Raw genomic sequence first — 27,233 nt, 5'->3', positions numbered from 1 at the left:
TGAAAATAATGGAAGCAATTTAGACCAAGCCCTGATCAGCATCCAACCTACCCACATTCTCACAGCACACAAACACTTCAGCTCATGATGAGCTCATCCTTAACTTGTTGGGCTTTGTTCTTGTCCAGTCCCTCCTTGAATCCAGATAACCCTTCTGTATCCACAGTGTACCTTGACCACCTGAGGCACTGAGAAGACTTCTTTCATTTGCTCCACAGCCAGGTCCTGAGAGCCCTGCAGTCCCTTATTCTAACAGCAGGAGATAGTCACTGATTTAGTCAGGCTCTCCTTATTGCTGCAGCACAACTCTCAAGCAGCTGCTTTGTCAGCTCTGAGTCCTTGCTGACTCCATCAGTCCTCTCAGGGAAAGTGCTCTGTGTCTTTTCAGAAAGGAGGGGACCAACACACACCTAGCTCAAGGTGTGCTGGTGGGAGGAATTACTCATCTAACTAGAAGAAATACTCTGATCTCAGCTACTGACTGGCTAAATTAAACAGTTTTAATGCATTTTATGGGCTGCTCCCTGGCATATGGGAAGCAACAGCCTAAGGGATTCAAATTCAGTGTGTGGTAGTGAGGTCACAAGGTCTTAAGTCACCACTGTATTGACACTCAAAACAGACAATAAAATTTCATCATTTATTTCCCAAGCATTCATCATCCTGACCACCCTGAAGTACCTTCTCTCCCACAGCTAAAGAATAAAACTTTCTGGATGTAATAATAATTTGCAATCCAGAATGATGGCAACATAACAGACTGCAGTGTATGAACAAGCAGCATCCTTGTGAAGAGGTACTGGGCAAATTTAAACCAAATTTAAACCATTACTGCCTGCAGAAGTCACACAAGTGACTCTCTAACCAACCTATTCTACTTCTTTTTTATAATATGGGAATACCATTTTAATTCTTACCTTCAATAACTTAGTAGCAAGTTTTAAAACATTGTTCACTAGTGTCAGTTCCTCCTTCTTATTAGGCTTTTTCTCCATTTTCAAGTACAAGTTTATCTGGTTTAAAACAAAAACACAAGCATCACCACCTACTCAGAATTTAAAGGAATTAATTTTGAACTATTTAATATTTCAACAATGTGATTGCTCAGCAGTCATTTGACAAAACTGCAATGAATTTCTGCAAGCAAGCAAGATTTTTGTTTCCTTTTTAATATTCAAGAACAAGTACTGGCTCACCACCATAGGAAAATACAATACTAATTTATGATATAACAAATTACATTTGACATTATTACAGCACGAAGTTCAAAGTTTAGTCTGATCTATAAATTAGACACAAAAAAACAACATAGGTAGGGTTTGCATAATTTTTTTTTTCCTCATTCAAGGGTTGCCTGAGGTTTGACAATTCATCCCCAGAAGGTTTTTATACTAGTGGGCAGACCTTACAAGACTTAACATCCTCAAAAGCTATTGAACAGAATGGAATGCTAAACCATAACTCTGCTAAAGTGTAATTTCTTTTAAAAGATTCTAGTGTAATTTAGCACTTCATGAGCACCTTGAGAGCAGAAAAATCAATCTTTCCAGTGCCTTGAAATATTTGAAAAATTATTAAACTCTTCATTGCTGTAGGAGAACAGTATATTGAACATTACAATACTTCTGTGAAGCAGACTTTTTTAGGTTATTATTTCTGAGAAAGTTAAGAGCTCAAACTAGCTCTCTTTTGTCCCTTTAGCAATTTTGAAACATCAGCTTCTGTTCTCAAACAACCTATCTTTGAGATCCTAGATCAAACAAAGGCTAGGTTTTTTTTCTTTTCTATTGCATAACAAAAGCAAATCAAAGCAAAAGATGTCTAGAAAAGCTACTAACTTTTTATTTTAGGATGACAACCTGCAAAATAAAAAATGAGCAATTTAGCAACGTGTTGAAGTAGTCCTTCAGGTGGCACCTTACTATGCTATATTTCACCACCTTGTTGTATGGTGGTTATTGAAATAAGGGCCACAGACATCTAAAACCAGTAATTGATTATCAGATCTCCCTAAAAAGACTACTGTAAGTTTCTTACACAGGTTAAAAACCAAAATCTATGCCTAATATATTTCAAGGTATATTAAGCTCCTGAACTATTCTTATTGCATTATACATTAAAATTATGCTTTCAGAGCCAAAGAGATTCCAGTCTTTAAAGATAAAACCATTGATCTCAACAATGCAAGCATTATAAGCAGGACTAAACAAAAAATAAGGACTCTAATTAGCAACTCTGAAAACCCCAGGAAGATTCAAAGATCTCTTTTAAGAGCAATTATGATTTCCTTAATTTCAATAACAAACTTGCCATCAGGAGGAGGGTTTCTGCACAGCCATTTACCACACCTACTTCGAGATTCAAAACTGGCAAAATGACACCTATGGTCTGACCACACATTCTATTTTGCTCATGGATTTACAAGACCAATTAAAATACTTTCAGAAGGATCTGAAAAATTACAATCAAACAGCATAAAATAAAAAAAATGCCTTTTAGTTTCCCATCATGACTCCTAATCATAAAATTCATAGGTTGAATATAAAGCACAAAGAAGTGCCTGGAACTTTGCTAGCAAAAGTAGCATTTTCAATTTCATCTTCTCTGTGGAGCATTTAAACTGTATCTGGGAGTGGAGATTCATTTGTCCTTTTTTGTTATTGTTGTTTTACTTCCCTGTTTGTTTGTTTTCAGCTTTGTTCTCTTCTCAGTAAGCCTAATAACTGCAGTGTGCCATTTTCCAGGACACTGGTTCAGATGTGCTTTTTAAGATAAGTGTCAGTCAGTTTTTTGGGCTTGACCTTTCTTGAGAAGCCAAAATGTTAGACTTCCATGAGTCTGTCTCAAGAACACTAATTGTGCTCTAGTACCCAGCTCAAGCAAATGAAACCAGTCTAAAATGAGTCCTACCCAGGGTGAAGTGTATCCTTTTCATTTTCTAAAAAACACTTGTGAATCCTACTTTGGTTTTCATTTCATAAAGCTCTCAGGCATTTTTGAGGACAACAGGATAGGCTGCACTCAATGCAAAAGAGTCTGATGACATAACACTTTAAGTTCTGAGGACATACAGAAAGTGTTTCTTTCAATATCCATGCTAGGTTAAAATTTTCAAACATTGACTCCCAGGAAGACCACAGTATAGAAACCTACAAAAGCAACATAAAGGCTTGACAACCTCTCTCTCTGCATTTTTCTGCAATCCTTATCACAAGCACTTCCCTCCATTTTCATTCCAGAAACAGCAGACAAACTTCACTGGGACATTCAGCTCCGAGGATCAACAGAACAATGGAAAACTCTAGAGGCTCAGGAACTCAGAGTTTTCAGACTGGTGCAAAATATCTCATTCAGGACAAGGGAGAGGGGCAGTCAGGCTTCTCGGTGTCCAACCTTATCTTTAGTAAAGGCAGAATAAGTCATTTATATCATCTGTCACAGGCCTCCCATCCTGACTTTGGGACACACAGTGTGGAAGATTTTATTCTCCTACTTTAACACATTTTCTTTAGGAAACCTGTGAAGGTTTCTGGAACTGCCTATTGACCTTGCCCTGAAAGGGTTGTTTTATACCAGTGTGAAACTTCAGAAGAGAGATATTTCTTTCTAACCTAACACTAAATGAATGTAATGAACACACTTAGCTTGGAAAACTATCAGCAGTGCCAGGCAGAGCAAAGAGGGAAGTTTGAAGTACAAACACCAACCAGAACATTCCTGAGAAGAAAACACATAGACCCAAAGACAAGCTTGAAAAATGACTAAAAAAAGAGATTTCCAAGGAGTCTAGAAGAGGCTATATGCAATCCATGCAACCTAGCAGTCCTAAGCTATTGGACTAGAAACAGCAACTCACTTCACAGAGGGTTACGTTTGTCTTCAGAGCTTTTACTCACCCATCCAACACTGAGATTCCAGGATTTTTCTCATATTTAAAAACTATTTTTTATGTTTGTGTTCTGTTAGATGTTAAATTATACCAAAGGAGATAGTACCTCTAAGCCCAATCACTTAAACAGAAGTTGGGATAAAGTCAAACATTTATCTCAGAAATTGAACTTTGGGTTCCAAAGTTGCTTCACCTCCCCATAATTAATTCCCTAATCCAAAGTATTTTAATAAATCTACAAGGCCTGAGACCTACCAGATGAATAAGTTGTTTAGGTATAAAAATATAGGTCTATACAAATTCTCACCTGCTCAGTAAGTAATATTGAGGTATTGCTGTACTTTTTACTTGTTTCAGATCCAAGAGTAACAAATCTTAAGAGAAAAACAGTTAGAGAAATGCACCAAATTACGAGTTCCCAGTTGTAGTGACAACCAAGGAAAATCTCATGCATGTGAAGTAGCTGAAAAAAGAAAAAATTATAAAAGAAATCAAAATTTTATTTGAAATAATTAGATTGCAATACAAGAAAATAGTAACATATCTCCACAACTTCAAGAAACATATCCCAGTAATAAATACAGGGAAGGTTTTTAGGCCTATAAAATTTGACTCAATTTTAAACCAACACTGTATCAGAGATATGAGGTCTGAGAAAAGATAAATAAAAAAATACACTCTAAGACAATTTTTAACTCCTGTTCAGACTTGCAAAGGGCACTATATGGAATTAAAAGAAAAAATACACCCTCACATGTACTAGGTTTTATGTAAATTGCATTCTTAATAAAATACTTACAGCTAGCTAGCAGGCAAACACAATAGAGTTAGTTAGAAATTGTAAAGAAAACACAACCAGAAGCCATTCAGAAGATCCTCTATATTTTGAAACAGAAGTTCAAAGACAATTCTTAAGCCACGGAAATCTTCTTTAAACATAGATTTGCTTACTAAAAGATTTTCCACTAGAGGGCAGGCAAATATAGCCAACAAGCCTGTTTCTCACAAAAAGCATTAACCAAGGGCAGTATCAACTGTCTTTGCAGAAGTGTATTTTGATGCAAAATGAAGAAAAAAAAAAAGTTCCAAAAACCACAATGAAAAATGAAGGAGGACACAGATTTAAAATATAACAGTGATATTACAGAATATCCTGAGCTGGCAGGGATACACAAGGATCACTAATCGAGCCAACTCCTGGTCCTGCACAGGACACCCTCAAGAATCACCTTGTCCCAAGTGCAGAATCCACCACTTGTTCTCATTAGACCACACCACTGGTGATTGCCTAGCCCTCTAATTTGCTGCAACAGAATTTTATTTTTGCTATTACAGGAAAATATTCTAAAGTAGATGAAATGAGGATACAAAATGGAGCTGTATTCCAAAAAGCTCTAACGGCTCTTACTGGTTTTTCACTGGGGTCTTTTAACTTACTAGACATCACCATGTAAAAGGCACTCAAAACTGTTTTAAAAACTATTTAAGTCATGGCTGTTTCTCTACAAGTAAAGTTTCCTCACCTGTGCACAACAGATAAACACAACTGAGATAGTCAGCAGGAAGGCAGATGAAACTATCACATCCACTGAGCGCTGAGGACCACGACGCTGAAAACAGAGGATGTGCACATGTGAGTGAAACCCCACCCAACCAGCACAACTAGCTAGAATACAAATGTTCTCAGTGGCACAGGAAGAGGTGGAATATAGAAGTGTGGTTCCAAGTAAAGAAAGGAAAACATTCCACAACAGTGCTACCATATGCAGAAATTTAGAACACCCCAAGTACATTCTATTATCTAAGTGATGTTATCCTCCTTTCATCCCACCAGCACCACACTAAATTTTGTTTGCTTATAGCTCCTGTTTTTCACCCTCTTCAGCCTCCACACCATAATTCCTTCATGGTTTCACTAATCTTTTTCTGCTTGTAAAAACTAGTGATAGGAGATTTCAGGGATCAGAATGTCTTACAGATAATACTTGGGCATAATTTTTAGCTTCACCTGGCACCCATACACTCACAGCACAAATACACAAGAACTGTCTTGCTTTTCTAAATTCCTTGTGTTAATGACACCAACTGATGAGACTAAGCCTTAAAATAAGAATTGTCAGTATTAGACTATGTGTGATCACTTTTTACCCAACATACTCACACAACTTTTCAGATGGCATTACTAAGACAAAGATTCCAACTCTGAACACACTCAGGCTTTAAAACAAGGCTTTACAACAACCACACATTAAAACCTGTCTGCCTGCAGGCACTGGTGGCCCAGAGTCACAAAAATTAGGCACATATGGGACATATGAACCAATAGTAAGTGTACAGGAGGAAATAGCCTACAACACCAACATTCTATCAGCAGCATAGAAGATACTTTATGTTAGAACATAAACAAGATGTTTAAAATGTATTGTGTTAAAATCTTATTAAAAACAAAAATATAAATTATTTCACCTTTAAGTAAGACCTGAGAGAAAGCCACATCTTTATATTCTGCACTTTCTTTAAGCGAAAGTGAGGTACCTCCGATTTTCTTGCCCTTCTGGCAGATGTGAGATGACCAAAAAGTTTAGCAAAAAGTAGCCTCTGCAGAGAAGAAAAAAAAATTACCTTAGCTGTTAAATGATTTTCAGAGGAACTAAAAAATAAGAGAAAAGGCTTTATTACATATGTCAACGTAATGTACAACGTAGCAGTGTAAATTAAAATGTGCTAATATAAACCAGAAGCAGGCGCAGCATTATATTAAAGAGAGGAAATACACCAAAACATTTTGAAAGTCTCCACATTCTAATGATTAAAAAAATTTAGCTACACTTTGAGTTCCTTTATTAAAATTTTAGACAACAGATCTGCTATGTTCCCTAAAATCTGGGAAATAATAAACCAAACCTGCCAATCATTTGCATTAGAGAGCACCTATACCATAGAAGTTCCTTTCAATAGAAATCATTATTAGAAGCAGGTTAATTTCATTCTACTGTATTATATCACATATTTTGACTATAATTTGAGAACAGTAAGTATAAAAATGTTTCTTTTGCAGACCAGTAAGTATTTGTATGCTGCAGCTAGTAAGGTAGCTCTCTGAAGTTTCAATTGCAATAACAAGCAATGGAACAGTACTTCAGAGAGCAGCTCTCACCATCTCCACCTACAGAACTGATCTAACAGCAAAACAGACAGGGCCTTGGCCAGGGATTGATAGAACTGTTTTGAATGTCCCATCCCTGGAAGTGTCCAAGGCAAGGCTGGATGGAGCTCTGAGCAATCTGGTCTAATGGAAGGTGTCCCTGCCCATGGCAGAGGGGTTGGAACTGGATGATCATTAAGGTCTCTTCCAACCCAAACCATTCTATGATTCAATGAATTAAATTGAAGGTTTTGAATGAAACGCACTGGAAATTTATAGAGCTCTTTTCCTGAAACTACTTCTCCTTGTGGAAACCTGAAACAAACTGGGACATGACTAAGCATTATGTTAATGCCTTGAGCCACTTTTCCCCCAGAAATTCTCTCCAGAAAAAAAATAAAACACATCTTCTAAACAAAAAAAACCTTTTAGCTTCAGAGACTTCAGTCCACTGGAACTGACTCATCTCCCGAACTGCAAGCCCACTGAAGTGTTTGTCATCACTGAACTATGACTCATAGCGCGCTGAAGAAAACAAGTTTAAAATAGCCACAAAGTCAAAAAATGCAAACCTTAAACCTTGGTTTGCTTTAGATGAAGTCTCCTGGTTTGCTGTTTATATACCTGTTTATATGTTCTCTCTGCAACACAGAGCAGAAAAAAGAAAATCCACACGAGAGACACCCGGACCACGAAACTTATAATAACCATTGAGAGAACCAGAACATCTCCATCTGATCCAAAGGCAGTCATGCAGAGCTCAGTGGCAGAATGTGCAGGGAGTTGTTCTAAATCTTTAGCTTGGAAAAGTCGAAAGGCAAAGGGCATTAAACCCAAGATTAAAGATATGACATTTCCAAAAATCTGATAGCCAATTCCTGGAATATGGCTGTTCACCTAAAAACAAAAGAAAACAACGAATGTATTCAATTTTTGATGATTTTGTCATTAATTCAATAAACAAAATATTAATGTTTTTCTTTTATCACAAAGAACACTTTATAATCTGGTAAACTGTATGAAAACTTCAACCAATCATCATGCCATCTTATCATTTAAAAACCAGGAAGTCCTCAAAGAGCACTTAATGCACAGGAACCAAGTAGTTTAAAAAGCCAACAATAAAACACTGCAGTTAAACTCCAGTGCATGTTCCTGCATTAAAAATTCACTGAACGCTGAATTAGCCAAGTGGGCCAATCAGACTGGGCTGCTTAGATCCTGTACGTTGCTCCTATTTCTGTTTGGTTTAGGTTGTGTCCTTTTTAGTGGAATCAAAGTGTTTACAGTGCAGACAGGTCTGGAGTTCTGTTCTGCTGGCTATGGCCTGCTGAGTTTGTCTCTGCTGTGTCTTGCATCCAAACCTGTAAAGCCTCTGAGTCAGGCAGAGATCAGAACTAGGTTTGTGAATAAGTTGCTTTTTAACAAGTGGGAGAGAGTGAGTATCAACTTGTCAGAACTAGTGAGAGTTTTCTTTGGCTATGCTTGGTTTTATGAGCAACTCTACTAATACTCATGTTGTCTATTTTGAAAAGAGCACATCAATTAAATGCATTTCAAACTGTTTCCTAAAGAGGAGTCCTAGGAAAAAGGAGGGAGGACCAGTGAGAACATCCCACTCATCCTCTTAGAGGTTTGCTTCCTAAAGAGGAAAGCTTTCTTTTCCAATCCTTTTAGCATCCAGATACTCAGATCTGTATATTCCTAACCCGACAAATTACTTGTTCATTGAAATCAAGGAGATAAACTTGATTATTCACAACATGTATCAATAAAACTGAGGTTGGCATGTGAGCAAGCACCTAACAATGCAAACACCTTTTATTGTCTCAACACTGAAGATATGGTAGCTCTTTAATCTAGTAGCAACAAGTAAATCAGAGTGATGTAAGCCATAGAACAATAATATGAATAACAGAGACTTAAACCATAACATGAACAACAAAACAAACAAATTAAAAAACCCACAACCCACAACCAATCAAAAAATACCAAGAAAACACACCAAAAAACCAACCAACCAAAAAAAGAGAAAAAACCCACATGAACCAAGCTTGGTAGTGCTTACACTTCTTAACACAATATTTGCATAAAGTAAAACAAATACTCACTCTGTTCATTATCATACCACTGATTTCAAGCACAGACATATCTGCTTTCTTGCAGTCATTACCCTCCCATACAATTGCACTGATTTTTTCTAGTCCTGGATTCAAACTGTGGATCCAAGGCAAATGACTCTGGGTAAGACAAAGAATTATTTTCCATCAGAAATAAGAATCTATTTTCATGTCAATATGCCTTTGTCAGCAATATACTAACAAACCCCCTCCCCCAAAAAACAAAAACAAAACAAAGCAACAAAAAACCAACCACACAAACAAAAAACCAAAAACCACAAAAAAAAAACACCAAAAAACCAAACCAAAACATTTTAGACTGACACAAATATTGCTATATAGCAGTTACTTCTATTATATGTTAACCTCATTCCTTAAAATCCTCTCCCCTCTTTTCCAAGAAATAGCTGTGAGAGCAGAAATCTCTCCTTCTCTATACTCCATTTTCTAATAAGGATGAGTTAATGGGATTAAGTATTTATTGGCTTCTTTTTCACTCAAACATTTCAAAGAAGAGAGAAATATGAAAACAAAGTTCTACTTATGAGTTATTTTTAATTCTGACACATTTAATGAATTTATTTTATTTATTTACCCCTAACATCCTGAAAAGCACTCTTCTCAGGTTAAGCCTAAGGGAAACAATTTTTTATTACTTGCTCTTAATGACTTCAAAATCCTTGTTACGCATAAAGACCTGCCTGTGCACACTGAATCTGGCCAGACTCAGAGAGTCTAATCAATACAGGCAGCTCCTAGAACCAAGCAATCCCAGGTTAATCTTCTGAATGCACTTAGGGCTCAGAGACCTTTCTTTCAAACCACAGGGCCAAGTGAGAACTAAAGGATATGGAAAAAATGTTGAGGTGACAAGTACTGCTGTGGCCATTTCTTGATTTTCCTCAGCCCTGTGTCCCTCCTCTCCCATTCAGGAGATGAAAATTGCTTTCAGCTTTAGTCACCTGGCACTATGTGCATCACACTGCTGGAAGTGGTGGTGCTGGCAGGGGCAAGGGCATGCCATTATTTCTAGATTTTAATTATCATTGATTGCAAGTAAAGCTTTATTTTCATTTTATTGCTTGCTTTTTAAGTATTGATCTGAAATATTTGTAATCTGTTGAGTACTCAATTATCTCCCTTATTTCCCCAGGTGAATAAGAAATTATTTATAATATTAAAATAGCACAAATATTTGTGGCAGGTTTTTCTTAACCACAGTTTTCCAAGCTCTCCCTCTAGAGGGAGTATCAACACCAGGAGCTGAAACTCAAAAATTTACTATCTGCAATCAAGTAGAAAAATTCTCAAGTGGTCAAATCAATATAAATCCTTAAGTCAATATATGTACTGTAATTCAACTCACTACTGCAAGGTTTAGTATTTTATTGAATGCAAACAGAAAGAACTAAAAATAAAAATAGAAAACACTGCATGAAATTATCCAAATTGCTATTATTAATTTTAAGATGAAAAAAATATAATCAAATAGAATTTAGGCATGTATAATACACCCATGATATCATATATATATGCATATACATAAAGCACATGTTATCCTTCTGTTTGCTTTTCTTATATGTACATTTGCAAATAAGCAAACAGAAAGGTGTCTGATAAGTGCTTATAAAAGCTATTACACAAGGGGGGGGAACCCACCAAAACCCAAACAACATAAAATTAAACAAAACAAACAAAACAAAAAAAAAAAAAAAGGAAAACCCCAAACCAGAAAAATAAAGACCCAAACAGAACCACCTATTACAGAGGAAACTTAAATCAATCAGTACTTGCCCTACATTAGAATTAAGATTCAAACACTCAAATATTCTATAGGCTATTTTGATATATTGTCATACACTCTTCTTTTGAAAAAATAATGACTGAGTAGCAGAAATCAAGTTTTACTTGCTTTACTTTTATCAGATCACTTTGGCTTTGTTACTTTCATCTGATACAGATCTTTCTCCCAGGCTTTCTGTGATGTATGACAGGCAACACTGACCTTGTGTATAGTGTAAAAAACCAGAACTGGTGGATACCAACCTGATGAAATGGGTCATCTCTGAATTCTTTCTTCACACACGGGTTCACCTGAGGGCTTTCCACGTCGGTCTCGCTGGTGCAGGACGAGTGGCACTCAGCACAGTGCAGGAGGTCCTCCCACAGTACATCTTCTGTTTCTGACTCTGGCCTTGTACTCTCAGAGTCCTGTCTGGAGCTGGAGCACCGGGAACTGCAGCTGGTACCTGATTTAGGTGTATCCTGAAAGCCAGACATCACTGGAATTAATGCTGATGTTTTATTCTACATCATTTCCTGGCAGAGATGTTTCAAAGTTCAGATTAGTGAATCTGTGTTCATCTGGATTTTTAGGTTCTAATCTACTATCCTTGTCATCAGAAAGGTTTGTATGTTTATTGCAAGCCTGTCTAAGATGTTGCACATTTTAAGATACTGTACCAAAAAGTAAGCAACAGTCCATGGCCTCTGCTTTTTAGGGAGGGGGGTCACATAAGGAAGAATCTAATCATACTTGTTATTAAAAGGAAATAACCACTTCACAGATTTATAGCTCATTAGTTTAGAATTTAACAGCAATTATCAAGCCACAGACTCCAGCTATATCCCCATCCTCTGAGGAACTGACCCTTAAAGTCCCCTAAAGTCACGTTGTTACTACTAACATACCTTCTCAAAGACAGAGTGAGCTTGGAGACAGGAATGCATCAGGTATAGAGGGGGAAAAAAAAGCAAGGGCACACATAGCTAATGCCAGGTTTATGTGTAATCTGCACAATTAGACATAAAAATTTAATTATTTTAAACAAACTGCACTTGAAAAACAAGTATGCCATTGTAAACTCCAGTTTTACCTAGGTCTTGGATAAAGAAAGAAAAATCTGAATTTTGGGACATACAAATCTCCCAATGCATACACATGAAACAATCTACTGCTGTCTTCAGAAAAATAAGGTAGAGTTTAAACTACTTTCTACAATAAACAGAATCCATTTCCAGCAAGACAGGGGTGTAGTATTAAAAGCAGTATCAGCCTACTCACTGCCATCCTCTGGCAATTTCCATTCCCTCTTAACAGCAAGTTTATTTCTACTAATTTCTCTTGAGAACACACAATTTTTTACACTGAAAAGAAAATTAAGCACTGTTTCAGCGGACATACTAACTTACTGTGATTCAGAGTCCATTACTACCTGAAGAAATGTTCCTCATTCTTTCTAAAAACCATGTTTAATGTATTTTATGCAAATCATTTTGTAAAGAAATGTTTAGAAAAAATTTGGTCTGAACTCTTTCTCCACCTTTTACAAATAGAGGGATAACATCAATGTAGAAAGTGTGTGAAGAATTTTTTTTTAAAGCAAAAAAGATATTTATAGAAGGCAGTCACTACTGGGTACCACTGAGGCTGAAAGTTAATAAAGTAAGAACACAAAAAATAGCATGCTCAAACAACAATTAAGTAGACACGTAACCATGAAGATAAAAGAAAATGCAGGACAGAATTTGAGAGTTTAGGCACTGACTTCACTAATTATTTTTTTTAATACAAAGAAATCTTTCACTGATTTGAAAACTATTGTTTCATTTTCTTTGTAATGGTGTGGGGGAGGCGAGTTGGGAGCAAGAAAGAAAAGCTTCCTCTTTCATTGCATCAGTCAGATCAGCGAACGGGGAGTAAGTGTAGAACAGTCCTGCCACAGCTAAACATGGATTATATTCTGTCCCTAGCTTCTGAAGGTATCTGCAAAGTCTTCCATAGCTTTAAAGCACTCTACACTAGAGAAAAATGTATCTAAGCTTAAAAACAAAAGAAATCAACTGTAATGGTGTGTTTCTGCTTCCTCCTGTGAAGCACTATGGTTGCACAAGCACACAGTGAAGGGACATCTCCCGTAACATGGAACAAGCAGTGCCATTATCACAAACCACACATGGAAAAGGCACTAAATGTTGAGATCAATCAACCTTCTGGATATTTCCAGCCAAAGTCCATGAGAAATGAGTGAAAGAATAGTTTATTTAATAATGTTTTTTATGGAAAGCTTCAACTTCAAGGCTTTGCAGTTGTGATCAGAGCAAGCAATACCTGAATCCTTCCAATACACTTTTCCTATAACAAGTAGAGAGTTTATTTATGAAGCTCTGCCTATCAAGCCCATCTATCAGTGGACTTTTGCCAGTGCTGATTTTACTCTTTGCTTTCTTTGCTCAGCCTTTGAGGAAAAACCAGCAATACAACCTTTAAAAAGTGTTCCATATCTGTGAAGTTGCATACCATTAGCAAAACAGCAGTTTTTTAAAACAATGAATAAATAAACAAAACCACACTAAGATATTCCATTATCTTTCAATGTCTGAGTCCTTACAATTAAGAATTCTGCTCATATGGAGTCTGTGAAATCCCCTGTTATAAGCTGTAATGTCATAAAGTCTCTTAAAATTTTGGTATTTTTTATACATCGACAATTTTGGGTAAAATTTCATTACAAGATTTAATATTACTGTTTCAACAAAGACAAGGAAATGAAAATTCAGAGTCAATCAGACTTCTCCACAAGAAAGCAAGTGAATCCAAAATACTAAATGGAAAGAAACAGCAGCAGAACCATGCTGAAAATTTGCATTTCCCCAATTACTGCTGTTTCTGTAACAAAGCAAATTTCCAGAGGAGATAACTGGTGTCACAGGACAGCAACAGAGTTACCATAACCCGATGCAAAATCTACCAAACATATTTTAATTCTCCTTAAAATAAACTGAAAAAGAGGATGAAGCTCAAAAAAACTAGATTACAATCTTGAAATTTCAAAACATTGTCATTAAAAAAAAGCAAACAAAAAAAACTGTGTTCCTCAGTAGCATGACTTCCAATTTACAGACTCCTAAAATCCAAGATAGGGGGGAAAAAAAAAAAAAACATTTGTGAAAATGTCATAGTTTAACTCCAGCCAGCAACCAAGCACATGCAAGCTGCTTGCTCGAAAATCTTAATAAGAAGTCAAGTTGTTTTAAGAACTTACAGGCAAGAAGCAATAGAAATGAACAAACCTCCAGAGGGTAGTGTTTCTTGTAATGGTGAGATTTCCTGTTGCGAAGGGTGCAGTCACTAGAGGTGCGCTCTACACTGCGGCGTAAGGAATAGCCAGTCTCAGGCCCTTCCTCACTGGAAACTTCATCTGATAAATTTGTCACAGTCCTGGGAGTATCCTAGTGCAAGAAATACAGCATTAGTCAGACACAGAGTCATATTTACTAAGTCTTGTTCTCAACTAGTGACATCAAATTTCTTTCTACAACTTCGGTACCTATGCTCAGTTAAACCAGATACTAATGCATTTTCAAGACTCAAAATTGGCAGAACAGGAATTACGGAATAGAAATTCTAACATCAAAAATATTTTTTTAAAAGGAAGGCCTAGTTCACAATAGCCTCAAGAAAGATTATGATGCTCTTATTTTAAATGTGATTTTTCATAAACTGAACACACCAAGATAGGCTTAGAGAAAATGTATCCTCATCTGAAAAGAGAAGAAACCTAACCAAAAAATCCAAACCAACCAACCAATCAAAAGTAACAGTATAACATTGAATTATCAACATATTCAGTACAAAGTTAACGTTTACCACCTCTTACAAGGATGAAGGCTTAGAGGATGTATATTGAATACTGAGGTCACTAATATGTGTTACTTTGAATACAGGATATGGAGGAGATAATAAGACCCAGACAAATTAAATGTCCTGCTTTCTTCCATGATCACTTCCTATAATCCTGTAGTAATTCTATTATTCCCTCTCATTCCTATTCCTCACTATAGAGTACTGCCTATTTCACTTAGAGGGAAATCCTGCTTTCCTTATCTTTCACACAGACCAATTAAAAACAAAAACCAAACCAAACCAAACCAAAACAAAAAAAAAAAAAAAAAGGAAGAAAATTCATAGGGAAAGAAATGCTTAGAATGATCTTAAAATTACAAATTGTCAGTAATCCAAAATCTGTTCCATTTTATCACAGAGACAGACCATAGATGTCCAGACTCTCAGAGAAGGCACAGAACATTTACCTGGTCAGGAAATACCCACAGATAAAGGACAGCACACAAATTTGTGCATTGAAATGAAGAATACAAAAAAATTTTTAAACACCATCATCAAAGGCATCACAAAAAGGAACAAACACACTTACTTTGTGGTGACTGTGGTTGCTCAGGGCATCTCTCACTGTGGAAGGGCTCCACCCTGTCTCTTCTGGCCTAATCACCTCACAGCGACGTTCATGGCCCTGCACACCTTCTTCACTGCCTCTACCTGGCTTCTTCCCATCAAGGGACACATAGCCATTATCAGTTTCAGTGGATTTATCTATTGAGTTTTTTGCTTTCTTAGATCTATATTTAAAACAAATACATGTATTAAATTAATTATTCCCTTAATTATTTCCCACTCTAAATTCTGTTTATTCCTATAAACCAATGCTTTAGCTTTACGAAGATGTCTACAAACAAACAATATTAACATTTGATTTTGATGCCATACTTGTAACCATTTAATCTTCTAAATAATACCCATTATCCTCTCCTATAAGTGTTATAAAATCAACTCTCAGGGTGTGAAAGAAATGTGTATCACTAGCTACTGAAAGAAAAGGAAACCTGTTTTAAAAATAAAACTTCACAGCAGTTTTGCTAATAGAAGAATCACAAGCCTCAAAAAGTAAAAGAAAAATCCCTCTATTCAATCTTATCAAATAAAAGAGGTATGCCAGAAGTTGCTTTAATAATTATTAATTCAAAGCAAGCATGCAATTTCCTGAAGCTGCAAACAAACATGCTGTTTAGTACTCTGTACACTGACATTTGGTGCTGTTTTGAATATACTCTGCTTGAATATACTCTGACAACCCTACTAAACAGAAGGGGATCTACTCTTTTCTGCATTACCCAGTAACACCCCAGGCAACATTTTTCCCTATCTCTTACAAACATACCAACTAAGCTGTTTTTTAAAGGACAAAATCTCAAGGATTTTAAAGGACAAATCTCTCACTGAATAGTCTCCCATAACATCCTCTAGAATCAAGACCCTTTCCTGGACAATAAATGTACCAGTAAGACTACCTCCTGCAAGAAGAAGGCTCTCTCAAAGCAAACACCTGGATGATTACACTCCCAAACTAGAAAGTGCAGTGGATGAAAGCATGAAGAGAAATAGCAACTTGCTACCTTACTGACAGGGACTTTTAGTCTTAAGCTTCTCTATTGTCAAAGCAAATTAAATTTTGCTTTTTAGAGTCTCAGAACGCTTGGTCAGAAAGCGGGGAAAAGAAAACAAGAGTAAAGTGTTATAAATAATGCTTCTGAAATTTTTTAATTTTTATTTCAAGTAGAACACTGGGCATAGGTCAGGGAACTATCAAGAATGTGCTCAATTGATCTGGTGCTCCTGTGAGGGAATATGCACTGCCTTTCTCTTTAAGGACTGAGGCATTCTGTGAGGGCTTGGATTACACAGCAGAAGATTAAATTCCTCTTTAATATGTACATCAAATAAATTGGGAGAATTTGGAGAGTTGCCTCACATTCCTTCCAAGATAAGGTATCTCACACATAAAGGAGAGTCCTGAAAGCAAAAAATGGCTAGGAACAGCTGGATAAAATAGGAAACTAAAATCCAAAAAGGACCAATTCAGCTCACAAAATAATGGTATGCAGAAAAAATGGAATAAAGGGATGCAGACAAAATGATCAAGAGAAGAGATGATCAAGAGATCCTCCTTTCCCATCTTTAATTTCATTTCTTCACCCTAACTAGGAAAAAAGTTAACATTTATAATTCTTTTAAAGCAAAGGGACTGCCTTTCAGTGGCTACTCATTGCAATATAATAAGCAAGGTCAGTTGTGAGTAATGAGGAAGAAGCACTAAAATTAAATTATCTGCAATAAAGAGGAATCCAGATAAACTAATCTGTAATTCATTAAATATTTCTCCAGCACTTCCACAAATTTTCTTTTAAACGGTGCAGAAGTAAATGCAATTCTCATCACACACACACCCAGTCAGAAACACTTCCTCCACAAGCTACTAAACTTATGAACAGATTAATGAGACAGCTCTTCCAAGTTTGATTTGAGAAGCTTTTATACATTTTATACAAAACTTTAAAGCTAGAAGTAGCCTCAAACAGTTAAATAGGAACAGATAAGAGAAAGAAGGAACACATGCATGTATGCACAACTTTTTCAGATGGGATTTCACTACTCAAGCAATGTTTGGAGTGCTAAAATCACAAGACCAAAGCTACTGGGTCTGGTATCAACTAAGGCTCATTCTAAATATCAGGGAGCTTGACTGAAGTCTTTATTTGATTCTACCAGAGAAACTAAAGTTATTTTTTTGTAAGACTCCCTAAATTTAAGTGTAAGCCTCAAGCCAGAAAAGCATACATTTGGGCTTAAAGGTAGGGTTTTGAGTACATGCTTTCAAAGAAAAACAAAACAAAAAACCCCACAGTAACAAACACAAATGATATATCCCCAGCTGACAAAAATGCATGGTTTTCTAGAATTACTATATATACATACATCCTTAATCAACTTTTACAATTTTAGGCTATAACTAAAAGTATTTAGAGTAAAACAAAAACCAGCAGGAATAAATACAATGTCTAAAAAGGCTTGAATATATGCAAAAGCTAAATCAAGACTGACTTTCAGTCTTATTCATGCATTATCAAGGGAAAATACTAAAGAAAAGTTCAATAAAATTTCTGGAAGACTGTGGATTTGCACTCTCAAGTATTCTTTCAATGCATTTTCATTGGGGTTGGTCAGAAAAACTCTACTCTCTGTTCCCACTGCAACACTTTTAGAGATTACAACATTTTAGAGGTTATAAGATTTCCACTGGAGTAAGGATGCATTCAGAGCAAATTCCCAAATGAGTACTGCATTCTGAACAAATCACCTGCTTGGATATCACCCTCTTTTCAAGTAAGACTTATCAATAGTATTTTCTAAATTGCCCCTGTGCTGGATTAAAGTTTAGAGTTGCAATTTTTAAATCAGACTGAGTTCTGCCAATAGAAAGGATATTTATTGAATACACAGCTCCAGTTTACCAATGATGTGAGCACAGGCAAATGGTGTAGGTACACAGGGTCCTGCCCTAACACAGAGAATGTAATTTCTGAGGTTAATTTGAAATCATGTTTTTATGACCTATACTTCAAATTCCAGATAAGAGTCAAAGATTTGTGTAAGTGAAAAACTGTTGAAAATAAATACTCATCAGACATTCTATATAAGACATTCTAATGTGCTTAATTAAAGAGCTTCCAAGTATGTTCTAAGAAAAAGGACAAGTGTAGCTGTGAAGCTTCCTGGCACTGAGATTTCATAAGACTTTCTTTAAGGAACCTCACCAAGCAGTCAATGTACTCCACACTGTGCTCTTGCTTCCTCATTCCCAGCCCCACTCCCATTGTGCTGACAAAACTGTTTGTATTACCATGAAAAAAATTACATGAAGAAACTGAACTACATGTTCCCCTGGGGAAAAAGAAGGCTATTTTTCATCTAGACAAGTTTGTATGGCTCTAGACATATAAACAACTGTGCCTCTGCAACTGAAGGGGTAACAAAGGACTAAGGGCTGTTTACAGCACTCTCAGTCACTCTGTGTTCTTTTTCCTTTGAAGATACTGTATATACTAAGTAGTCATCATGGAGGCTTAACATCTATATATACACACACACTACCTCTCATTAAATGGTTTAAACAAGTCTTCAGGGTAAGTTCTACATAGTCCTTCTCAACTGAAAATACTCTGAGCCACACAGCAGGAAAGGCAAGGAAAAAAAATCTTCTAACACTCTCCTTACTGCAGAACAGTATCTTCAATGAAGGGAAAACAAAACATCAAAAAGTTTACAAATTACCCTTGAAGCAAACCAGAGAGTAATGCCCACAGACCCAAAGAACAGCCCTAATGTTTACCACTATGACCCTCAGTTTATCAAAGACAGCTTAACCCACACAGGAAAAAGTCAAATGAACTTTCCTATTACAACACTTTTAAACATTTTCAAAACTTGTCCAAGATTTCAAGTAGACATTCCCAGAAGGTAACATAAGTTTTACCAGTGGTTAAGAGCACGGATCACAGGTAGGACAGACACGTTAGTGGTGCTGTATTTACAATGCAGCATGCACAACAAAACATCAATGTCATAACTTGCATTATCCCTTTTCTCAATTTAATATTATTTATTGAGTATATTTTCACTTATTAATAAATGTTGATACATAGCACTCAAAATGCTGCATGCATAGCATGTCTTGCACATAGAGCTATAGAATGGGTTTTTTAAAAAAAATTTTAATAGCCCAATCAGTGTTTATTTGAATCCCAAAGAAAAAGTGTGTCATTTGATGACAGTGAGAGAGCTGAATAAGCATTCTCTTGGACTAACAAGGAGGTAATGTAATAAAGTAAAATTAAACAGTTGAATTTTTCTCATTGGATTAAAACTGAGAAACAAAGGGGTTTTTTTTCCTGCTAGTCTACACGGTGTAGTAAAACAACAAAACATAATTTAACTAAAAGTTAATTCTGTACTCTGCTCTCATGAGATCCCACCTGGAGCACCATGCTAAGCTCTGGGGCTCCCAACATGAGGAAGACATGGGACTATGGGAACAAATCCAGAGGAGGGACAAGAAGCTGATCAGAGGGCTGGAGCACCTCTCCTGTGAAGACAGCTGAGAGAACTGGCATTGTTCAACCTGGACAGGAGGCTCCAGGCAGACCTCTGAGCACCTTCCAGAGCTGGAGAGGGACTTTTTACAAAAGCAGGTAGTGATAGGACAAGGGGCAATGGTTTCAAATGGAAAAAAAGGTAAGTTTAGTTTTCAGTATTAGAAAGAAATTATTAACTGTGGGGGTGGTGAAAGTAGAACAGGTTGCCCAGAGAAGCTGTGGCTGCCCCATCCCTGGAGTGTTTGAGGCCATACTGGATGGGGGTCTGAGCAACCTGGTGTAGTGGAAGTTGCCCCTGCCTATGCCAAAGTGGAAGAACTAGATGATCTTTAAGGTCCTTTCCAACCCAAATTATTCTATGACAATTCAATATTTTTTCAAAATTATTGCATCAGCATTTACAAAAGTCAAGAAACAACACACTGGTCCATTTTCAAATACTAGATGAGTTTGCTATTAAGAGCAAAAACTAGATCAACAGAAGTTTAATCATTACATCAATATTTACTTAATTAGAAAAGGGATAGTGCATCTCTAACACTTATGTAGCCTTGAATAAATACAAACCCTGATAAAAAGAAAGCAGCATGCCAGATATCTCTGAAGACAGCGCCAATACTGCAAGAGGTGCTTGTACCGTAGCTCTGCACGGTTCCCTCCTGTGTGTTATCTGTGGTACTAGAGCCATCTCCTTCCCTATGTACTTCCAAATGTGCTGCTTTCCTTAATTTCCTTCATCAGAAGAGATTAAAATGGGAAGGTAGTTTTGTAAGTGCAATCTGCCAGTTCTATAATGTGTTCAGCAGTTTAAGCATGCAAAAACAAGCAAGATTTCAAAGTATATTGCTAAAGCTTTGTCAGATCAATTTAATAAACTCTATTTAATAAAAAAGCAGGATACATTCATTATTAAATACTTAAACACAAAATGCATTTCATTTCATCATCAGAAGCTTAGACCTACAGAACTCACTGCTGCAGTGTTTCCCACGTTAATGGGACAATTCACTGTAGCAAACCACAGTCAGTGGAGTGCTTGGAAGACTTAAATTCTACATTTTCAAGAGCCCGTCTCTTTTCACATATACTTTCCAAAGATTATTAGCCAGATTTATAAAAATAAATTTGAAGTAAGATAAACGCTGTCACTCCACCACTATTCATATAACTGTTTTGAGACAAAATATCAGATTTATTGCATTAAAATTCAAATAAAACTATGCCTAAATTAGTCAATGCATAAAAGTTAAAGAGCACCAATTAAGCACCATTTTGAAGTTTCAAATAAAAACAGAGCATCAATTTCTCATCTCTAGCAAAGCACAGACTGTAAACCCCTACATTTTTGTTCATGCACATTCTCTATAGCAGTTTAACAGTCCTAAATGCAAGTACTAAACACAGACTATAAGTCTTTAACCAAAGCACTTCAACACAGACTATACCTTCTTCTTTTACCCCCTGTGCTGGGAGGTGGCTTAGGAGTTCGTGTTGAGACAATCTGACAGTGCACAGTCCCAAGCAGCAACATGAGCCATATTGGCCCAATGACTTCAGTCAGAGGTATATTATGTGGGCTTTGGGCTGTATAGAATAGCACTACAGCAGCAACTGGAAAAGAAGGGAAATGAAGTTGAGTTTAATGTGTGAAATGGCCAACTCATATGGCTTTTGTCAAAAACAAACCAGTCAGATGCAGACCTTTACCTGCATTTTAAGCCAACTCAGGTAATTCTGAGAGAACAAAATTATTATTTTCCTGAAAACCAGCAGCAGTTAGGGTCTAAACAGCTGACTACTCTCTTAGTACCCATCTTTTCTTTCATACTTGTGACATCATAGGTATTTCTCAAAAAATGGCTGAATGAAATAAGAGGGAAAGAACATTTGGAAAGCTGTATCTGTCCTGAAACCACTTCAGCTATAGTGAAACGTCAGTAGAAGACAAAACCAAAAAGCAAATATCATCCTTAAAGCAGCCCAAATAAATTTAATTTTGCATTGTGTTATGACAAAGCACAACCCAGTGAGTTTAATGAGACTTAAGACTAGAAACTCCTTACACAGCAGAATGCATTTTAAACTCCATGTCCCAGCCAAGGGACATAATTGCCCATATGGGCAGCCATGGATAAGTACAACCCTACAAACAGTCTATATATACTTCTGTGCATCTTTTTTAGCAGTGAGGAAAGATCAAAAGACAAACCATGTAAACTATGGGGTAGTCCAGCTGAAGTGACCAAGGCTCCAGCTAGCTGTTGTGGTTGGAAAAGGGGCCAGCTTCCAATTCCATGGCTAACTGTTAGTTTTGTAACCCTATAACCATTTTCATACACAGCCTGCAACCAGGCTCCTGCACCCAGAGCTCAAACACTCAGCAACATCTTTACAGGCTTATTGAAATTGACTGAAAAAATGCAGCCACATGCAAAGCTACGTGCCACATTCAAACATCTAAAATAAATCCCATTAAGCAACACCTAACACAGCAGGTACCTGGATGGGATGTTCTCCACTAAAGAGGTTTGATGTGTTTTTCACTAACTAATCTTTAGCAAGGTAACCAGTATTAGAAACACAATGAACGCAGAAAACAATGGAATAATTTTTGATTGTGGAAGAACTATTTCTAATTTCTCCTCTGTCTTTTTCCTAAATTGAAGCACAAAAGTTCTGCATGGAGTATTCTTTATTACTGTAAGTGAACTACATTTTTGCTGTATAAGGTTTCTCAAACACCACATGCATCAATGAGAAATCCAGCTTATTAAAAAATCAATAAAATAGGTACAGATAGCAAAAGATAATGTTATCTCTTTCTAAATGAGCTTATCTGAGTTCCTCACACATACAATTAGCTCCATGAGGTAGAAAATGTAAAGAAGGAGCTGATTTTGGCTCCTATCTTACAATTTGGATAAACACATACCTCCGTGTGAAATGTTTTGCAGGAGTAGGCCTACACAAAATAATTTAAAAACTCACTACTGCTACTTAAAAAACATTTAAAGCAGAGCTGCCTAGAAGAAATCATCTTCCAGAAGACAAAAAAATCTGCAGATTGCAGATTCCTATCACAATATTTCACACAGATTTAGAAAAATATAACCAATCTGAAAAATGCACGATAGGAGGGAAATTCAAGAATTTATTTCTGCACAGTGTGACAATACATTCTAGGTCAGGTTATCCAAGAACTGCTCCTATCAACAGCTAGATAGAATTGGTTGGAACAGGATTTCTTACAGCACTTTTAATTATTTCTTTATGTACTTCCAGTATTTTGACCTCTGCTTTTCTAAAATATAGTGGCTGATTTGTAAAACAGACACAAATGAAATTATATCACATTGAACAAAAAGCTGCCTCAGATAAAGCAACCTTACTCTTCAAAGGCCAACAGGCATTTATTTTTAAAGCATTTAAAGTTTGGAAATATTTTTAGTAACAAATTGAAAAATGCATACATATATATTTATATATCTCAGCACTACAACAAACAATCATTACATCGCTAATAAAGTTTCTTGCTTTATACTTAAGAAATGCACAATAAACACTAAGTTTGCACTTAATTTTTCCTTAGAATATAAAAATGTTTTAAGTTAGAAATGAGATATTACTATTTGCCAGATAGATAAGGAAGCAGAAGAAAGAGGTTTTACTTCTATCTTAAGTCACTGGCCTGCTCCGTGACCTTGAGCATAAAAGATTTCTCTGTAGTTCTCTTATCACACATTGTGCTAATCACTTTACACTAAAGGAAATCAATGGAAATAAAACCTGGAGTTTAAATCTACAGCCAAGGAAAATGTTTTTTTTTCTGTAGATTTATATAAATGCTAGCAAGTGCCCTGGAAAAGCTAATCAATTTTAAAGCAGTAATTCCAAACAATGCAATTCATAAATCTATAGAAAATAGGTTAGTTATTTAATTATGAACACATACAAATGAAATATAGTCAGACCATTTTACAACAGTGTCAGTGAAAATCTGTCATCATGACAGAAAGTCCAAACTTCAATACAAAATCCAGATTCAGGGCAGAAATCTGGCCACTCGAATTTGAGGTGGTTTATTTTTAATCTTCCATCATGGATTCCTGACATTTTGGGGCTGCCTTACCAATCCTGTACAAAATTAATAATTGAGCACGCTTTCTGAGTAAAAATGAAAGCAAAACTTTTATTTAAGTGCTTGGGGGGGCTGTTTTGAATAGTTCCCAATAAATAAATATGTCCATTTAATTTCACTTACATGTTTATTTTAAGTCTTATAATTTATTTGAAAAACTATAAAAAAATCTGCAGCTAATTCTGCACAGTTTCAATATCAAGTATTTCAAATAGTTGGATTATAGTGTAATATGGAGTAGTATTCATTATTTCCTGCTATTTGTTAACTCACAACCACAGAAATACTTTGTCACATAACAGACCATATGGATTAGGGAAATGATGCACTCCATCCACAGCTTAGTAAAACAGAGACCCCAAGAAATCTGCAAGGAAAATGGCTAGCTCTAAGAAAGCTCTGTAATTAATGTCCTAAAAACTTGCTTGCATTCAAAATCTGCATTGTCTCACTATTTTTCTACTCATAGAGTCTTACAGAGGCACCCCAAATTAAGTGTATTTTTTTTTTTTAATAAATTTACAAATAAGAACATTAAAAAATTACTGCAATGGTGTTTCTCAGAATAAGACACTCATGAATATGGCAACAAACCAAGCACAACTTACATATTTTACTACCTATATTGCTATAAAAAAAGATTAAAATTATTAACACTATAGGATCTCTTACCATAGCACAGACAAATGAGGAATCTATCTCAGAAATGGGGATTTGAAAAACTCTTCATAGAAGGCCACATGAGTATTTGTCAGTACTGCAGGTCTTGAGGCACTGGCATGATGAGATTAATTTTTTACCTGCTAATAACATCACCACACAAGAGGTACTGCCTTTTTTTTTAAACTCCATATATTGTTCCAATTAAAATTTCCAAATGATACAATGATTCACAACTGAGACGACAGATGGTGAATTTGAAAAAGTAATATTGCATGTTAATTGGATTTCAGTGGAAAATTCATTAGTCATTTAGCTTCTCGGGGTACTTATATTGCTCCCAACTTTCATTAACCTTCTGTTCCATATCTGTTGTACAAACTTCTGAAATACTTATTTTTTTGGTGACTTTCATACTGACAGATACTGACTCACTCCATTACATTCTTCCCTTTCTAATTTTCCTCTTATGTATTACATACAATTAAGAGACTCATAAAGTCAGATTGCTAGAACTCAGTACTGAATTTCCCAAAAGCTGTAAACCGACTTCTGTTTGTTAACAGCTGTCCTGAAAACCTGAATTATATTCAGATGTGACAAATAACATGTGCCAAATGCTGAAGAAAGCCTGTGAGGAGAGTGTTGAATTTTTTATTATGCAACCTTTATATTTGCAAAAGAAATGTTAACCAAGAGACATATGCTCGGGACTGTGTCATTCCAATATTTTCTGAAAATACTGGAATAGACCTTAACAGCATGAAGTGAACCAAGCAGTACACTCCAGCATCATATGGTTAAAATAAGGCATTCAGTTGAAGCTGATGCTGTAATCCAACTCTACCTTGGAGAAGGTAAAGAACAAGCAGCCAGAAAAAAATGACCCTTGATGTCACTTGGAGCCACCACCTGTAGAAGAATGGAAAGAAAACAACTCTCACGATTCCTTTGCGGGTCAAAGATGTCCAAGGACTTTCAGGTTTTGCTTTAGCAAAAGCAGATCCTTTAAAAAAAAGAAAAAAAATTTGAATTTATTTCATCATTATGACTAATAGAAACTTCATTTTTTCAATAGCAGAGTAGTTGAGACAGTGAAATGGTAGAAGTGCAAGATTTATTCACATAATTGCATTTAATAACCGCTCCTTTAAATAACTATCACCTCAATCCAAATATGACATAAACTGTTGATGCCCTTGACTGCCATTATCAGGAACTTTTATAAATACCTGTAATTTCAGAATGTTTGAATAACAAAACATTGCCACGTCAAAATTATTCTAAAATGAATTATTAAAAATTGTTCTCTTTCACAGAGGTATCAGAAACTCTACAGGCTGTGCAGGCATAGCAGAGTCCCTTCCCAACACAGAAAAGGGATCAAAAATACCAACATCTGTAAACTGCACCAGCCATGTCATTGAGGAAAATTGAATGAGGCTGGGAAACACTGAAGTGAATCTGCCCAGCTGAGGACTAGCCCCAGGAGCAGGGAAGCCACCAAAAGAACAATTTATCTTTGTGTCTCCTTCTATACCATTTTTTATCTCTCTCATTTGAATGTCCTTTCTCTCCCATATCTCTCCATTTCTTTTTCTTCCCAGCCAGAAAACTGTGTAAAATTCACTTAACGGGGATGTGACTTTAATGATGCAAAGTTATTGACTGAAACACTGCATGCTGCTACACCATCCCCATCTCATTTACAGCCAGCACTGGCACTGGTGAGCTCTGTGCTGTACAGGTAAAACACTGCCAGCTCTGAAACTACTTTTATGCCAACTTAGACATCCATGCAGTCATTTAAATGCTATTCATGTAGCACTGCACTGAAAAGGTCCAACACTGTTTCTTAGTTTCTTGTAAATTCAAATGTTATTTGATTTTGTTTCTTTCTCTCACATTCCCATTTTTAAAAAATTAAACTGTTAGGTGATGTGAGAACAGCAATCTGCACAACCATAGAGCAGATCAAAGAGAAAATGGGAGGAAGGAGCCCAAAGAAGGCTTTGCAGGGGAGAGGCTATGAGGCCAGAGCAGAAGAGAGGCAGAAAAGCAGGTGGGAATCCAAACCACGGCATGAACACCATGACCAGGTGTGAACCCTCACCATGCACTGCTGGGAGCAGCTCTCCAAGTCACCTTCCAGAGGAAAAGGGACGCTGCCTGAGGGGTGGGACTCACTGTGGGATGCCAGGGAAAAGGAGCTCAGATGGCACAGCACTTGTAGGGCATTTAGGGAAGAATCCAGGGCTGGGGGAAAGAAAGGGTTTAGGGAGGAACAAGCACTGTGAAATTGAGGGGTAAGGGGATAAAAAGGACTGGTCACACCAACAGCCACTGCCCCGAGTGCTGTGTGTGTCTGGCCATGCCATAGGGCTGCTCAGCACAGGCTGGACTCACTTCTCCCTGAACTGCCTGGTCCCTCCTGGGCCAGGGGCTGTCTGCTGTGTGTCCAAGGACACCCACTCGGGGCTGAGACACGGGGCT

At 36.6% G+C, this 27,233-nt stretch overlaps 1 protein-coding gene across 5 annotated transcripts in view; it reads right to left on the bottom strand.

The window, feature by feature from the left end:
• The window catches only part of PHTF2 (putative homeodomain transcription factor 2), a 63,303-nt gene that overhangs the window by 4,603 nt on the left and 31,467 nt on the right, over positions 1-27,233 (bottom strand). For 4 of the 5 annotated variants that reach the window (XR_009486626.1, XM_059847425.1, XM_059847427.1 and 1 more), the window contains exons 5-16: positions 25,588-25,746; positions 21,388-21,553; positions 20,510-20,674; positions 15,370-15,571; positions 14,228-14,386; positions 11,201-11,419; positions 9,146-9,274; positions 7,659-7,931; positions 6,356-6,487; positions 5,413-5,499; positions 4,197-4,352; positions 918-1,013 (exon numbers count right to left, since the gene is read on the bottom strand). Coding sequence is in view for 4 of the 5 variants with exons in the window: in XM_059847425.1 (XP_059703408.1) it covers positions 918-1,013; positions 4,197-4,352; positions 5,413-5,499; positions 6,356-6,487; positions 7,659-7,931; positions 9,146-9,274; positions 11,201-11,419; positions 14,228-14,386; positions 15,370-15,571; positions 20,510-20,674; positions 21,388-21,553; positions 25,588-25,746 (1,943 nt within the window). In the remaining variant the exon portion in view is untranslated. The remainder of the gene's footprint in view (positions 1-917; positions 1,014-4,196; positions 4,353-5,412; positions 5,500-6,355; positions 6,488-7,658; positions 7,932-9,145; positions 9,275-11,200; positions 11,420-14,227; positions 14,387-15,369; positions 15,572-20,509; positions 20,675-21,387; positions 21,554-25,587; positions 25,747-27,233) is intronic. The other variant, XM_059847428.1, reaches the window with a different exon arrangement.

The sequence above is a fragment of the Haemorhous mexicanus genome, chromosome 5 (genome assembly GCF_027477595.1).
Source record: "Haemorhous mexicanus isolate bHaeMex1 chromosome 5, bHaeMex1.pri, whole genome shotgun sequence".
In the NCBI taxonomy this organism is placed as follows: domain Eukaryota; kingdom Metazoa; phylum Chordata; class Aves; order Passeriformes; family Fringillidae; genus Haemorhous; species Haemorhous mexicanus.
Note: the sequence above shows the minus strand (reverse complement) of the source record. Positions and strands in the feature narration are given on the sequence as shown.